Here is a 16,948-nt window from a genome sequence, read left to right as displayed (position 1 = left end):
TAAAGTGATAGTGCTGTTTATGTGGAAGTAGTACACAGTGAACTGTAGGGTCAATTATCACGGGTCACTTCACACAGTTCACTCACTATTATATGTTATTGATAAGATGATGACAGGAAGAATCACCTGAGCAGCCTTTCTGCACTCCAAACACTTCATACAAGCGACACATCGAGCTTCCCTGTTAATATAGTACTTTTGCATAAGCTGAAGTACTGAAAAGTGTTCCTGTGTGTCTCCTAGATTTTTGATGAAGAGCACAGTATCTGGTTCCTGGATAAGGGTGGAGCTCTGATTGCTGTTAAACAGACATCACTGCCTATCAGACATCTGGTGTAAGTTCTACAACTACTCGAATGAACCGTTACATTGAATGCCTTTTAACCCAATTAAATGCTGTAGTACAGACCTTTTTTTTTTTTTTTTAACCTTTGTTTTACTTCTATCTACCTTATATCTAATTTTCTCTTTAACTGCATGGCTATGATAACTTATTCTAGTTAAGTCTGAATGTAATGTGTCAAATAACATAAATCCAGATTTTTTTTTGTTTATAGAAAAATGAATTCTGTACTTAATAGGTTAAGCATAAGTACATGCATCTTGATTTCTTATGGTATTTACTAAATCTGAGACATTCTGACAAATGCTGTTCAAGTACTGTAATTTTCGGTATAAAATGACCTATCCAACGTATATGCGGCACTCCATGTTTAACACGCATTGTTGAGTAGCCTTGGGTTAAAGTCCTTGTATAACATGCACCTCTTTATACTACTCTAGTAAAAACACCAGTGCACTATATAGAATATAAAAATCTTGGCATATAATGCACTACTTCTATACAACACACACTCATGCACATTCTCCCAAAAATTGGAAACTAGTGGACAATCTACTCTAAAGATTGTGGTACTTGGTTACTAAATATTTGATTGGAGAATCCTGGCCTTTGCCTTTTTTTGCTTGTTTTTGAATGAATGCATTGTTTTGTGTGTCATAAATAAGTGTTTAATTTGGATTATCCATTGTGTTGAAATTCATGTTAATAAACAAACAATAGACTTACAGTATATTTGTAATTCAATAAACAGATAGTTGAATAACAATTAAATACTTACTACTACACAAAATACAGTGTAATGCAATGGAAATTTGCCCTTGTGTTCTTTCTTTGGTATGAACTTAAAAAGAAAGATGACATTTGTATTACTCTTTATAATTTAAAGAGCAGTTTGGAAAGTTTCTAAGCTTTTTATTGTCTGCCCTTCTTCTCTCAATGCAAGGTACCCATTGCCAGAAAGCAACAATGCTGTTTGGTAGGTTTTGAGTTTTTCATAGTGGAGTAGGACATTTGTAGTCGTCTTTCTTGTTAATAATTCAAGAGCAGTGCTGTGGGCACTTTGTGGTGGTATTCAAACCTAACATCCTGTGAAATAATTAATGTCAACGCTTTGCAGTTTGACAGTTTTTCTTGTGTTTTTTGGTCGATAAAGGTGAATATTCTTTTACATTTTTAGAGGTGAGACCAAACTAGTCGGCCTCCAAGGTTGGGGAGGGGAACCTAGAGGGTGGAGAATAAGGAAATGGAAGAGGGTTAGGACAGGTTTGGAAATGGAAGAGGGTTAGGACAGGTTTGGAAATGGAAGAGGGTTAGGACAGGTTTGGAAATGGAAGAGGGTTAGGACAGGTTTGGAAATGGAAAAGGGTTAGGACAGATTTGGAAATGGAAGAGGGTTAGGACAGATTTGGAAGAACCTTCCTGGCAGATGGGGCCAGCAGGGCTGGGCCTCTGAGGCTGGGAAGTGCACCTCATTTACCCCCAGGGGGAGACCATTGCAAAGGTGGAGCAGCGTAGTGGAGGAGGAAGGTAGAATGGAAAAATGAAAAACACAAGACAGAGAACAAAGGCATGATGCAGGGTTTAAATAGGGAGATTGGATGATATTATTGCTGGGAAAGAACGGGGAAGGAGTCCTAGCTCCTGCTCCCCCAACCACACTCAAGGTTATAATAACAGTAGTCACCATTGTAGTAGTCATCATAGACATAGTCGTAGCAGTTGGTGTGGTCTTAATAGTATTGATTTTTATCAATAAAGGCATGTCATACTGCTCTCAAACATGTGACGATATATATTACTATTGATTTTGTTCTCAGTTCACACCAAATATGAGATCAGTGTGTAGTGACACAAGATCTGTGACTTACAATTTATAAGACCAGCCTTTATTATCTCCTGCTGGAGATTCATATATTTTACGGTGTGGATATAATGGAGGAGCTCATCCCTATGTGTGTACCTTAATAATTAACAATCAACTAGATGCTGATGTAATTGATATTTTGACTTATAAGAAAATACAAAGTTATTTTATTTTTCCAACAGGATAAGCTTTGATGAGGGGAAACAGTGGAGCAAATACAGCTTTACCTTGGCCCCACTGTTTGTAGATGGAGTGCTGGTGGAGCCTGGAATAGAGAGTCAGATAATGACGTACGTGTGCTTTGAATTATAATAATATTCTACCTTCTGACAAACCCCAAGTTTATTTCCTTAGATGAGTTCTGAAGTTGTTGTACATCTAGGGAAAAAATAGATTTGGGTCCGTTGGTTTAATTATAGGTTGACAAACATCATAATATGGAATTATTATACTCTGCATGAAAATAGAATAGCGGTACTTATTTATTAAGCCTTGCAATATTACCCAATGTAGCAGTCATTACCTGCAAGATAATTGACCATGCTTACAGATCAGTCAGTTATCTACAGGTAATGACCACTGTAGACAATTTGCTATTATAAACCAAGCAACTCTCATCTGCTAGTAAGTCACTATCTGAAAGCAGTTTAATTGCTACAGTATACATGTTGTTTTCCCTCTTTTATTTTAGGTTTTTTGGACACTTCAGTCATCGCTCTGAGTGGCAGCTCGTTAAGATTGACTACAAGTCTATATTCAGTAGGAGGTGCACGGAGGGAGACTATCAGACCTGGCATCTAAACAACCAGGTGAGGATAGTATAGTGTACTGTCATCTGACCCCCTTTGTGTACTCCATTTACCAAATTCTAATGGTAGAACTTAGTTAAGTACTGGGAAAACCTGAGGCCAATGAGATAGCAAGGAGGCAGTTGTGTCAGAGACATCCAATTAAAATTGCAGCCGTTATTTTGTGAAAAAGAAAAGACGGGACAGACATGAACAATATGATCTGGTAAACCGTTCCTCTTGTTTGGTGGAACAAGAAGTTCCAAAAACCTGTTTCTGTTCATATCGAATACGTGGAACATGTCTGGGTCTGTGAGTCTCGCAAAATAACGCCTTTATTAAGATCATGACTGATAAGCTGTTGCTTGTATTCAATGTACTGACCTGCAACAATTGTACATTCCTATGAACATAGGGAAATAAATAAATAAACAAATAGGAAGCCGCTTAAAATGTGTCCCTACAAAACAACTCTTTGAAAAATGAGACCAATCTTTGAGCTTGCTCTGAGATAGAGCTTAACAAAACCTTCCTTAAAAATGACCTTCAAGTTTTGTGAATAGTGCCCATAATGTTACCATTTTCATCACATAATAACAGAATGCCAAATTATACCAGAAACCGTGTGTTTTTTACCAGGGTGAACCTTGTGTAATGGGAGAAAAGCAGATCTACATGAAGCGCAGGCCAGGAAACCACTGCATGCTGGGAAAGGACTATTCCAGAATATTGTCCTCAGAGCCATGTATCTGTGCTGCCTCTGATTTTGAATGGTAAGTGAACGAACGCATTGCCTTATAGGATGTGATGCAACTAACTATGCAAACTTGCTTTGTCTAGATAAAGAAAGAAATGCATGCATTTGAGACGTGGGTTCACTGATTCGACAATTGACAAAGCAGGATGGCCAAACATAGCAACTCCTATCTCATACCACCAGGTTCAGGGATTTTGAGAACTGAATATTTTGTTTTTGCACAATGTAGTCTCATTACAGCACGCTGATACCAGCCTCATTATATGATATCATCAAAACATAACTGCAGTCAGGCTTAATTATAGAGCTGTGAACATTGCTGTTAAAAATGTTATATAAATGGCCTGTAACTGCAACTGTGTTTTAGAAGTGTCTAATTGTGGAATGGCAGCTGATTCTCTCCAACATTTTCAGAAATGTGAATATGGCTTCTGAAAGGTAATAAGACATTGAAGGAATAACAATATCATACGCCTTGTATATTGTGTTTTATTCCCTTATGCTGATTTCTGTTCAGGTTTCAGGGGTGGAAAATCTATTAACTTACGGTACAAAAACCTTTCCTAATTAGGTTGACCTAAGTAGAAAGTCCACAAATATGTATGTAATGAGTAATGCAGTGTAGCACCATTGTACAGGTAGTAATCGTATTTGGCAGTGACTTGGATCGAAGTGATTCTGTCCCTTGTTTATGATGTGCTGTGCAGGAACAGGGTTTGCCAAGGAACACTCATGGTGAGAATTAAAGTTTCTTGGCATCAGCTTCTGAATGACTTCTTCCCCTCCCACAGAGCATACCATAAGCAGTCAATTCAAGATTACAGAGCAACCACTATGCCATATCCTTCCCTTCACGGCATCTTCTTTGTTGCAACTTTATAAAAGCATTTTCAATTTGGACCACTTTTTAAACTGATATTTTTGAGAAGGATCTGTTCTTTTGTTGTTTTTTTTTTTTTTTTACCAGTACTATATATTCGTAAAATTTATAGCCATTTAAAAAGTGCCTTGTTCTTAATGGGAACCCAAATGAAGAGAAAACATTATGGGCTGACACCGGGGCTGATTCAAATGGGGGGTTGTTCTTGCTATTTTGCCCAAACAGTTATTTGTGATTTATAAATGGACAGTTTCTTATGGTTATGTATTGTCAAGACTGGTCTGTCTCTTTCTCTTTCCCTTTTCCTTTCCCTTTCTCTGCTTGGCAGCGCCTTCACTGAACCCCCTTCTCCCTTAAACAAAAGATCTGTCTCCTCTTTTATAGCATGTGGCTGGGTTTAATTGATCACCAATTATTAAATTAAGCCTCAGCGACATTCTGCTCATGGATTTGGCAGCGATGGAATTTTAACCCCATCCCTGCCAAATTTAAAATTCTAAACATTTTAAACTTGCCTGTTGCAGTATGCCCTGTTATGAAGCCAGCTGCACTTTGTACTCCTTGTTAGACTTGTGTCTTGTGATATATTATTTTCACTTACCATCCTGCAAATGCCACCACGGACCTTACATTCAAGTCTTATGTAAAGTTTTTATACTTTATATGGGAGTGCAGCTGGGTTTTTTTTTTTTTTACAGTCATCTGATGAATTGATTTGTATTTTAATACATAAGAATCCAAGTATTTAGCATCAGAGAAAGATCTGTAACTGTCCCTTATAGATTACTAATAGGGTACAACTGACTGATTTTTTTTTTTTTCAAAGCTGTCGTTATGTAGGATTTACCGTTATTCCCTTAATAAAATGACCAATTATAATACATTCGTATTGTGAATGTCAAAATGTCTTTATAGATAATATGTTAACCTTTTGTGCATAATCTGCGCAGTGGCTCTTAATAGCTTGTAAAAGAAATGTCAGTCAAGGTCAAATTTCTATGTTAAATAATTGTGATCTATTTAATTCCCAAGAAAAAAGAAAAAAAAATGTCAGATTTTAAAACCTTTTTGAAAAAAAGATTAAAACTAAAGTGAAGTGGTTTAATTAAAGCAAACCAGATAGTGTACAGTGGAAGGTTGTTTCATATGTGAAAGAAACAATTGTACAATCAGATGAAATGTAGAGTCCAGTCACTATATGTTTTAATTGTTCCATGCCAAGTGTAATCATGCTGCGAACATTAACTTTCCACAGAATGTCTATTCTGTATGCAAATGTACTTTTTTATGTTCTCCTTGGATTAATGAACTTTCTGCCTCCCTCTGTGTGTGAGGTGATATGATAATGTTTAATCAGATGTACTGTGCTCCAGAATCTATGAATTTACCCCCCCCCCCCCTTCTTATCCTGTCAGGTTTCCGTGCCCCCCCACCCCCCCCCCCCCCCCCCCCCCCAAAATGTCCCTTCTTAGGACAGTCAAACCCCCCCCCCCCCCCACTGCCCGCTCCACAGGGGATAGTACAATTATAATTGAAATGATCTATCCACAGGGAGCTAGGCATTACCTTCAAGAACAAGGCTGTTATTAGAATTGGTTGTGCAGATTTAGTTTAGACAGTCCGGCTTTTCAGAATAATCAAAGCGGGTTTTGCAAGAAGGATTTCTGCAGTCCCCTGTAATTAGCATATCATTAACTTTGACATGTTCATTTAATTGTTAACTTAATTAAAACCTTAAAACCTATCGTGATTTTCATTAGTATGCAAAAGTTTTTTTTGGTTTGGAAGCTTTTAAGGAGTCAGTACCTAAACTAACATAATTGCTTTTTGTTATTTTTTTGAATTTTTAGTACTTTACAATGGCACAGTTAACCCACCAAGCACTTGGGCTGGTAGCTCATTCTTGGTATCAGTGCATTAATTGGTCAGCCATCTGTCTAGAATTTTATTAAGAGCCCTCCCACACTCACCTGAATGAGCCTTCATTAGTGACATTGACTGAAATCAAGACTATCAGATCAGCCCAATTCCTATGATTAAATACAAACATGTAGAAATTTCTTAAGGGCAGCCCGCTATACTCTGCCTTGTCATTTCATGCTATCTAAAACTGACATGGGGCTCTGAAACGACCCAGATGCTGAATGATGTAATGTGCACAGCAATTTCACTAGACCTGGCACTGCATGACTCCGATCTGTACATGGCTCTAGATCAGATTTGATGTCCTCATATAATGCTAGTATGATGTGTGCTCAATTTGTATCTAGCTATTACCTCCTCCTCACACAGCCATAAACGTCTGCCTGGTCCAAAGTACTCTCTCCCTTACTCTTCTTCTCGCTCTCCTGTGTAGCTTTTCTGCTCTCATTTGTGTTCTTCTCCTGATTATGTGACACAGTGCCACCTCCATGTTTCACACACACTGCACTACCAGTGGTCTGCCCTAAGTATTTTGTGATGCAATTTGCATATAGTTCCATTGTTTAACATTATTCATTATATCTACATGACTCGAACACAATACTTTTTCCAATCGTTTATTACCAGGCGCTAGGTTGACTGCCACTAGTTAGTGAATACTGTAGGTATACAAAGCACGCAGTAAAGGGGTTTACTACATGCAAAACACATCACTGCTGTTTAGTGAATGAGGCTTATAGTATATTAATAGGTCAATACATTTATTTTAACATTATTACATTCTCCTTTTCAATTCTCCAAAATAGTGATTATGGATATGAGCGTCGTGGAGATGGGAAATGTTTGCCTGCCTTCTGGTTCAACCCAACTACCGTATCCCGAAGTTGCAGCCTTGAACAGAGTTATCTCAGCAGCACTGGGTAAGCACAGATGAGCACCAGTAGTTTCATAATGTTTCTCTTTAGGTTTTCTAAGTATAAGGTCAGAAGTGTTGATAATGCATTCTGTAAACATTACTTTCACAAACACAGAAACTGGTAAAATAGCTCTAATATTGTCAACCTTCAATGACTTGGAATAGATTAAAATGTTTGCAGAAGGACTGGCCAGCACATGGCTAGAGTGGTGAAGTGGTAAATTGTAAATTGCATGAACCATGTTACACACTGCAGGTTTCTGAGCCTTTATTTATTCACAAGCCAACTACTCTCATCAACTTCAGCACTAGGAAGTCCAAGTTAAAAATAAAATAAAAAATAGTCTGGAGTTTTGAGTGTGCAATCTGATTATTGGGATTATTATGGAATAAAAAAATCTATCTATCTATCTATCTATCTATCTATCTATCTATCTATCTATCTATCTCTCTCTCTATCTATATATATATACACACACACACACACACACACACACACACACACACACACACACACACACACACACACACACACACACACACTAGAGCGTAATCTGGAAAGTACTTTAAATTTCTTGCGAATGTACACCCGAGTCTAATCAGTCATTAGAAGTTATCATAGAACTTTATCTGCAAGACACTATTTGTCGTTACTGGAGGCTGAGTAACACCCTTTCAATGCAGGTACCGGAAGGTTGTGTCCAATAACTGCACTGCAGGGGCGAAGGAGATCTACACAGCCAGAAAGCAGCAGTGCCCTCGTCGCGCTCCCCGGGGCCTGCATCTTGTCACCAGCGATGGCAAGCTGATCTCTTCGAAGGGGAGCAATGTTACTTTCCTTGTCTTTTTAGAGGACGTGAGTCAAGTAAAAACTTTTATTTTGGTTTATTTAACTCTTAATCATAAGACAGTGGTACAAACAAACATTCATCATGCACACATTGATTGAAACGTTTGTCTAAATGCATGTATGTCTACTTCCATTTCTCAAAACTGTTAGGGGCAAAAAACTGAAAAATCCCCAAAGTAGAACAACTTTAGAGCTCCCTTTCACTCAAACTGTGACAAAATCAATGCAGTGTCATTTAACTGATGAAAAAAAGCATACCACAGGACTACCATATGAATGCCCTTGAAGTCTTGCACTCCTAGACACACAGGACATTGTTTCCTGAAAATGCAGCTTTTCAACAGAAAAAAATAAACAAAAAGCTGGAAACCGACAGCACCCACATCAAACTGTTTGAATCACTTGCCCTCCCACCTGGACCCTGTTATTAAATAAAGGTGCTGCATATTTCGAGGGCATGCTGCTCCCAAGTGGTGTTACGCTCTTCTAAATTAAACCAGAGGAACCTATTCCAGTGATGTTGCAATACCTCTCAGACTGTACTCTTTCTGTGCTGTGCAAGGTAAGTGTTTCCCTCTTGGGGTCTCTCAGTGGCAGATTTGTCATATTACTACATGATGAGTTACGGGATTGAGGCCACTTTCATTCCTAAAGAGAAGGGTGCCATGATATAAAAAACTAATAGTCCTCAAACCAGTCAGTCTTATGCATCTGGAAACTCTCCAGCTGATTTGAGCTTTCATTTATATTCATGAATCCAGAGATGGTGGCAATACGTGGGCTGAGCTAATGGTCTTAAATATTTAATACGCGGTTGTGGCTGGCGGAGCAGATTCTGAAAATGTACATGCAGTTGAGTAGGAAAGCAGAGGCGATAAAAAGCAACAGTGTCTTACAGTTTTATATCAAAAAGTGTAACGTCAGTAATGAAATGAAGTCTTATTTTCTTTTTCATCAGAAACATTTATATGTAAAACTGTATTGTTTTAGTGTCTGTGCAGATGGTAATGTTAAGGAAACATAAATAAAGAAATGCTTAGCTGATTCTTTTCATTTTTGTTGTTCTTGTATATAGATTCAAGTTGGCAGCACAGTAGGCAGCACACACTTAACCTTTGAGCTAGACAGTAACAGAGGTGCCATTTTATGCCTATCAGCACGCCAGCTCAGTATAGGGTTTCAGATACTGTTGGCGGAGCCCTCCTTTCAGTGTGGTTAACCCCAGATTGTGTCTGTTTTGTGAAGATTAAAGATCCCATGATGCTTGTTGGAGATTATTCACTCCACCCTGAAGCAGGCATTGCACTGTGTTTTTTAATCACTTTATTATTTTTTATTTTTAACAAACAAAACAAACAAAAAAAGTCTCCAAGCCACCCATGGCAATCACATATGTTTTCGTGCTCCGTAACGCTTGAAAGCCAGCATTATGTTTAAAATAAATAATATTTGCATTTGTAATAATGCAGCACAGCTTTTGCTTGTTAAGGCAGTGTTACAAATTAATATCCCAATCAGACTGCGTTACAGTGTGCTCGAGGGAAAACTTAGATTTGCAAACTGGTTCAGCTGTGACCACCAGTTCCTCTGCTTGTGCTTGGCTAGCAGGCACAGCCCCAAGGAAGTCTGTAAATTGCAAGAATTGATTAGCAGTCATTGCTTTAATAACTTGGTGCAATGAGTGACTGTACTGATGTGCTTATTCTGTTCTGTATAATTTACACAGTCCAACCTATATAAAAGACCATCTGCAAAGAAGGACCAACACCCAATAGTGACCACTGTGAATAAACAGAACATTTAGAAAGTTAAACCACCCAATTTATATTCTTTATATATTATTAACAGCATTGTCTTTGTTGTATTACTTTAAACGGCTCTCCACAGCTGCCTTGCTGAACAAAAAACACCATGGAACAAAATCCATTGAAAGCGGCTTATGTAGGCTCTAGTGATTCCAAAGGCTTTCAGTAATGAATCATAATAAGTCTGTGTGGCAGAGCAAAGCTCTGCTCTTTAGAAATTGGCAGGGATGGGGTTAACTTCCCCTACCTGCCTGGGTTTATTATGTTCAGGTGGCTGGGGTTGATTAGTTGATTAGGTTGATTAACGATCAATCAGTGCCCAGCCACCTGATATAAAAGGAGGCCTCTGCTTCTCATTTGGGGAGGGGGAGCTGAGGAAGCAGGTTGGTGTTTGTTTTGTGGTTTTTGAATTTTCTAAATCCAGTGAAGGCATTGCCCAGCCTGGAAACTTTATTTTTGTGAGTTTTGTTTTTGCTTTATTTGTGTTTGAGTATCTGTTATTTTGCCCTTGTGCACTTTATTTTTGTTTATTTATAATAAAATAGTTATTTTTTTTTAACTGCAGTCTGTCTCTGGGCCTCTATCCACTCGCCAGCTTGCCACATTTGGTGTTAGAAGTGGGATAGCGCCACCTAGAGGCTCAGAGCAGTATTTTTGTTTTGTTTTGTGGAATTTTTGGGAATTTTTTTTTTTTGAAAAAAAAAAAAAAAAAATGGGAAAGAAGAGCAGACAGCGGCAAAAGCAGGAAAAGCAGCAGCAGCTGAAGAAATGTAAGCTGCTGCAGCCACCGCTGGAGGACCCGGCCAGCCTCTTCCCTTGGTGTTCCTGGTGTGGGAAGGAGGACCATCGTTGGCGGTCCTGCCCAGACGTGCCACCGGCAAACTGGTGTGGCCGGTGTGAGGAGGACGGCCACAACTGGGCAGGATGCCCCTACAACCAGGCCCAGGAAGAGGTGCCGTGTTCACCCCGGGCATCAGGGGCCACCCCACTACCTCCAGCACCACCACCTTCACCACCGTCCCAGGAGATCTGGGACTGGTTGATGCACCCTGAGGCAGACCTCGTCCACGATCTCCCCATAGTTATCAACACGCTGTGGCGTCGAGATGGGGAGAGGTGGGAACAGTGGGAGGAACAGCACCACCCGGCCTCCTTCCCAGAGGTTGCCCTCATGGTGGTTAATTACCTGGCGGTAGACATGGGAGATCCACCGGTCACTCCAATAAAGAGAGGTGAGCCACCTTCCCGAGAGCCAGAGAGGGGTGAGGAGCTGCCGTCGTCCCAGAGCCAGAGAGGGGTGAGGAGCTGCCGTCGTCCCCAGAGCCAGAGAGGGGTGAGGAGCTGCCGTCGTCCCCAGAGCCAGAGAGGGAGGAGGATCTGCTGTCGCTCCCAGAGCCAGAGAGGGAGGAGGATCTGCTGTCGCTCCCAGAGCCAGAGAGGGAGGAGGATCTGCTGTTGCTCCCAGAGCCAGAGAGGGAGGAGGATCTGCTGTCGCTCCCAGAGCCAGAGAGGGAGGAGGAGCCTCCGTCGCTCCCAGAGCCAGAGAGGGGCGAGGAGCCACCGTCGCTCCCAGAGCCAGAGAGGGGCGAGGAGCCGCCGTCGCTCCCAGAGCCAGAGAGGGGCGAGGAGCCGCCGTCGCTCCCAGAGCCAGAGAGGGGCGAGGAGCCGCCGTCGCTCCCAGAGCCAGAGAGGGGCGAGGAGCCGCCGTCGCTCCCAGAGCCAGAGAGGGGCGAGGAGCCGCCGTCGCTCCCAGAGCCAGAGAGGGGCGAGGAGCCGCCGTCGTCCCCAGAGCCAGAGAGGGGCGAGGAGCCGCCGTCGTCCCCAGAGCCAGAGAGGGGTGAGGAGCCGTCGCCGCCTCCGCCACCAGAGGGAGCCGGGCCGCCGCCGCCGCCTCCGCCACCAGAGGGAGCCGGGCCGCCGCCGCCGCCTCCGCCACCAGAGGGAGCCGGGCCGCCGCCTCCGCCACCAGAGGGAGCCGGGCCGCCGCCGCCGCCTCCGCCACCAGAGGGAGCCGGGCCGCCGTCGCCGCCTCCGCCACCAGAGGGAGCCGGGCCGCCGCCTCCGCCACCAGAGGGAGCCGGGCCGCCTCCGCCACCAGAGGGAGCCGGGCCGCCGTCCCGCCGCCTCCGCCACCAGAGGGAGCCGGGCCGCCGCCCGCCGCCGCCCGCCTCCGCCACCAGAGGGAGCCGGGCCGCCGTCGCCGCCTCCGCCACCAGAGGGAGCCGGGCCGCCGTCGCCGCCTCCGCCACCAGAGGGAGCCGGGCCGCCGTCGCCGCCTCCGCCACCAGAGGGAGCCGGGCCGCCGTCGCCGCCTCCGCCACCAGAGGCCGTCGCCGCCTCCGCCACCAGAGGGAGCCGGGCCGCCGTCGCCGCCTCCGCCACCAGAGGGAGCCGGGCCGCCGTCGCCGTGCTACCTTGGAGATTCGGGGCCCCCTCAACCAAAGAAGGCTTGGGGGCTCCGACATCAACCCCGCCCACCACCACCCACCATAACAGCCCACCCAAGGGACATAATTGGACTCTTGGGGGGGAGGGGGGTGGGGGGGGGTGGGGAAGGGGGGAGTTGGCCGATTGCGGCCGGTGTACGTTGTACATGGGGGGAGGTGTGTGGCAGAGCAAAGCTCTGCTCTTTAGAAATTGGCAGGGATGGGGTTAACTTCCCCTACCTGCCTGGGTTTATTATGTTCAGGTGGCTGGGGTTGATTAGTTGATTAGGTTGATTAACGATCAATCAGTGCCCAGCCACCTGATATAAAAGGAGGCCTCTGCTTCTCATTTGGGGAGGGGGAGCTGAGGAAGCAGGTTGGTGTTTGTTTTGTGGTTTTTGAATTTTCTAAATCCAGTGAAGGCATTGCCCAGCCTGGAAACTTTATTTTTGTGAGTTTTGTTTTTGCTTTATTTGTGTTTGAGTATCTGTTATTTTGCCCTTGTGCACTTTTATTTTTGTGTTATTTATAATAAAATAGTTATTTTTTTGAACTGCAGTCTGTCTCTGGGCCTCTATCCACTCGCCAGCTTGCCACAGTCTGCCATTTAATATATCTACTTTTATCTTTCCCCAGGGCAACACTCTTAGGACAAATATTCAGTTAGATTTTGGAGATGGTATTGCAGTTTCCTACTCCAATCTCAGCCTGATAGAGGGTGGGATCAAACACGTTTACAAGACTGCTGGCATATTCCGAGTGGGCGCTCTGGCAGAAAACAGCCTGGGGTCAGACAGCACCACCCTTTACCTGCACATAACATGTACGTATTGCCATATCAGAGGAGATCAGTCTAAAAAAAAATAAATAAATAAATAAAAATGATATATATATATATATATATATATATATATATATATATATATATATATATATATATATATATATATATAACAAAATGTTTCTGTTAGCTAAACCTAGTCAAAAATATATTACACACATTTCTAGCAATGAATAGAAGAGATGGATGAGCTTGGTTAAAGGAATCCTAGCCAAATGTTGTGCTGGAAGCTTACCTCCAGTAAAATAGGATGAATAGTATGAAGGAGTGGAGCCAATTTTTGGCCCACGTGGTTGAATATTGTCCTGAAAGGTGATCCAGAGACATGGGTTATAATTCTCTCCGCTCCTGGAGTGTGAATATTGCTCTGTTGTACAAGCGATTTACACAGTTTTAAAATCCAAAATATTTTCCCACGCTCCTGATATGCTGACATGTAATGGCTTTGACACAGGAACAGCCTAGTTTAATTTGGTTTGGTTTTGTCATTTTTTTGTTTTGTAATTCTTTTTGCAGGTCAAGTGGAACATATTCATCTTTCTGTCCCATTCGTTGCCATAAAGAACAAAGAAGTCAACCTCACTGCTGTGGTGTGGCCCAGTCATTCCAGAACAATGACTTATTTCTGGTGGTTTGAAAACAATACAGAGGTTAGAAGCTTCTTTAGAATGCCAATAAACTGTCTTCTACATGGTAACAATTGCTTGAAATTGTCTTCCCACTTAATAATACTGAAAGAGGAGTGTGTCCCAAGTCTAAACTAAAACAAACCTTGGGCCTCCAGTAATGCATGGACTTTTATCTGGTTAAAATAAAAAATAAAAAAATACCTAATTGTTTTTTATATGAATTGCCACACTGTTTAGTGTCAGATTCCACCAGTCATCAGTGTTCAGGCAGAAAACTCATGCGACAGATTAAAAACAGACTAGACAAAACTATTACATTATTCATATTTCACTACATTCTTTGGCCCTTAGTTTCACCTTTTGAGGATCCCCTGCCCATAAATTAGCTCACAGATAATTGGAGAGGCTGGCTGTAGGAAAGCCATGTCAGGGGGGTAGGATAGCTGCCCTCCCCTGTTCGACAAAGCCAACAAAAGCAGGTGGAGCCTGGATAGGCAGAGGTGACCTGTGGAACACAGGGGGGACATAGTTGATATTGAAGGACAAATAAAAAACTAGCTATTTGATTGACAGTCTAGTCTGCACTGGAAGCACATGCTTGATATTTCTGTGATTTGATCTAAGGTAAAGTGTTGCCTATCACAGCCATCACTTTGCTTCATTTCTATTACAATGTTATTGCACCTTTCTATTCCAGCCAGTGATCACGCTGGAGGGAAGTGTCTCCTATACCTTCACGGTGGAGGGGATGAACACTGTCACAGTGCAAGTCTCTGCTGGCGATGTAATACTGCAGGACTCAAAGACAATTGCAGTTCATGGTGAGGATTCCTATACCAATCTACCAATTAACTGATAGCTATTGTAGCATCCATTGCCATTAAGGTTTGCACAAATACCATCACTGTGTTGGTCTCTCATAATTTGGATGTCTCAGACCCAATTCATCTGTATAATTTGATTGGCATTTTAAGGGTCTGGTTGGGTTAAGCAGTAGAAAGAATGCACGACAAGAGTCCAGTTTTTAGGGTGAGAGTGTGTGTTGTGTGTGTGTGTGGTGGGGGGGTTGGAGTGGGTGAGTGTGTGGGGGTAAAGTACAATAATCCTGTCATGCTCAGGTAGATAAAATAAATGGAGGACTGCTCTGTTGTCAGGATCAATGTCTCTCATGGCTAATTTTGGTCCAGATGTTACATTATTTTTTTTTTTGCAATTAAATGCTGACATAGGGTATGCTTTGATTTCACAGCAGTGATGTTAAATAGGACTCATGGGCAAGATCCACAGCTGAAATAATCTTTACTCAACAGTCAACAGTGTATCGCTATTTTTAAATTATTATTAAATAATAATTATTATAATGTTTGTACATAAATGCAACTGTTAACATCATAAATCAAACTTTTGAAATTTAAATTTAATATAGTTTTTAAGAAACAGAAGTATTGAAAGAATATAGATTTTTCAAGTACAGTAATGTAGATATAAATCAAACAGGTAACTAATCACTTTGTGTGGTAGGTCACATGGCCTGCTAGCAGGACAGGAAGCAATTTAGAACCAGATGGGTTGTCTAACAAATACAAAATACAAGTAAAACAAAAAGATTTGCAATAGAAGATAAACGGGACTAGTGTACATATTAACAATGATATTTAGGTAAGAAAATGATTAGCACTCCTCAGTCTCATTGTGGAAATAAAGCAAACAGGAAACAGACACATTTTAAATTGGTTTCAAATCCTCTATTATCATGTTTTTTTTAATTAGCTAATTATTATGTTATTAATTAGTCATTTAGCAGATGCTTTTATCCAAAGAGATTTACATAGACTAGGGTGTAAACTATGCTTCAAAAACTACTGCTGCAGAGTCACTTACAATAGGACCTTGGTTTTATGTCTCATCCGAAGGCCGGAGGACAAGGTGATTAAATGACCTGCTTAGGGTCAATGGCTGAGCTGGGATTTGAAACAAGAACCTCCTGGTATCAAGCCCTTTTCTTTAGGCACTGGACCGCTAACAGAAAATCTGCAAATTTTTTATCCGCAGAATTCTTCAAGTCTCTGCTGTTGTCCTTTTCTCCCAATCTTGATGAGTATAACCCTGATATCCCAGACTGGAGAGACGATGTCGGTAAAGTCATTAAGAAGGCTCTTGTACAAGTAAGTGTGCTAAGCAGCAGATTTCACATGGTATTATACACCTGAGGTAGCTTACCATGGAAGAGGCACAGCTTTGTACGTTAAAATTAAAAAATCACGAGATGCAACTACTGCATGAAAGGCTTTTATCAGCATTCTCAGTTCTGGACACCAGCTCAGGGGTATTTGTTTGCCTTCGCTGACCTCTACCTGAAGATTCTGCTGTGCAGAGCAGCCTATTACATGAAAGGGTGAGGAGGTCAGTCCATTTCAATGGCAAACTAAACCACATTCAGAATGGGGGTTTTCCAGAGCAGAAAATGTTAGTTCAACAAACTGCTTCACTCTGTCCCTTTGTTCCTTAAAATGCATGTTCAAATTGCGAGGGTATACATTCACTCTGTTTTAATTTCTTTTCAGGGTGCAAACTAAATGTTATTCTTTTTGGGACTGTACAGTCAGTCACTAGCTATTATAAATGCTGCTCAGAAAGCTTGCATTAATATATCAAGAAGTGTATTTGGCTACATGTATGCAACTCATTCTGGTTCACTGTTCTGACATGAAATTCTAGTCCTATGATGGAACAAAATAAATACAATTTGCATCCAGAGTAGTGAAAACACAGATTAACTGCATTAATTAGGAAGGTATTTACTGTAAAAAATAAAAATCTTCTCTGTTTCCATTTTATAATCCATTTTATAACACAGACTTCAAATATAAACCCTTCCAAATTCTAACCCTAATTCTATACCCGTGTTTAAGTACGTTATATTTAC

At 41.7% G+C, this 16,948-nt stretch overlaps 1 protein-coding gene across 3 annotated transcripts in view; it reads left to right on the top strand.

Annotated features, from left to right (window-relative positions):
- LOC121322289 (VPS10 domain-containing receptor SorCS3-like) overlaps positions 1-16,948 on the top strand; it is a 131,537-nt gene that overhangs the window by 101,663 nt on the left and 12,926 nt on the right. For all 3 annotated transcript variants that reach the window (XM_041262059.1, XM_041262058.1, XM_041262061.1), the window contains exons 13-22: positions 244-335; positions 2,390-2,497; positions 2,899-3,016; positions 3,635-3,768; positions 7,362-7,475; positions 8,156-8,327; positions 13,189-13,375; positions 13,910-14,043; positions 14,720-14,843; positions 16,075-16,187. In XM_041262059.1, the coding sequence (XP_041117993.1) occupies positions 244-335; positions 2,390-2,497; positions 2,899-3,016; positions 3,635-3,768; positions 7,362-7,475; positions 8,156-8,327; positions 13,189-13,375; positions 13,910-14,043; positions 14,720-14,843; positions 16,075-16,187 (1,296 nt within the window). The remainder of the gene's footprint in view (positions 1-243; positions 336-2,389; positions 2,498-2,898; positions 3,017-3,634; positions 3,769-7,361; positions 7,476-8,155; positions 8,328-13,188; positions 13,376-13,909; positions 14,044-14,719; positions 14,844-16,074; positions 16,188-16,948) is intronic.

This window comes from Polyodon spathula, chromosome 10 (genome assembly GCF_017654505.1).
Source record: "Polyodon spathula isolate WHYD16114869_AA chromosome 10, ASM1765450v1, whole genome shotgun sequence".
NCBI lineage: Eukaryota > Metazoa > Chordata > Actinopteri > Acipenseriformes > Polyodontidae > Polyodon > Polyodon spathula.
Note: the sequence above shows the minus strand (reverse complement) of the source record. Positions and strands in the feature narration are given on the sequence as shown.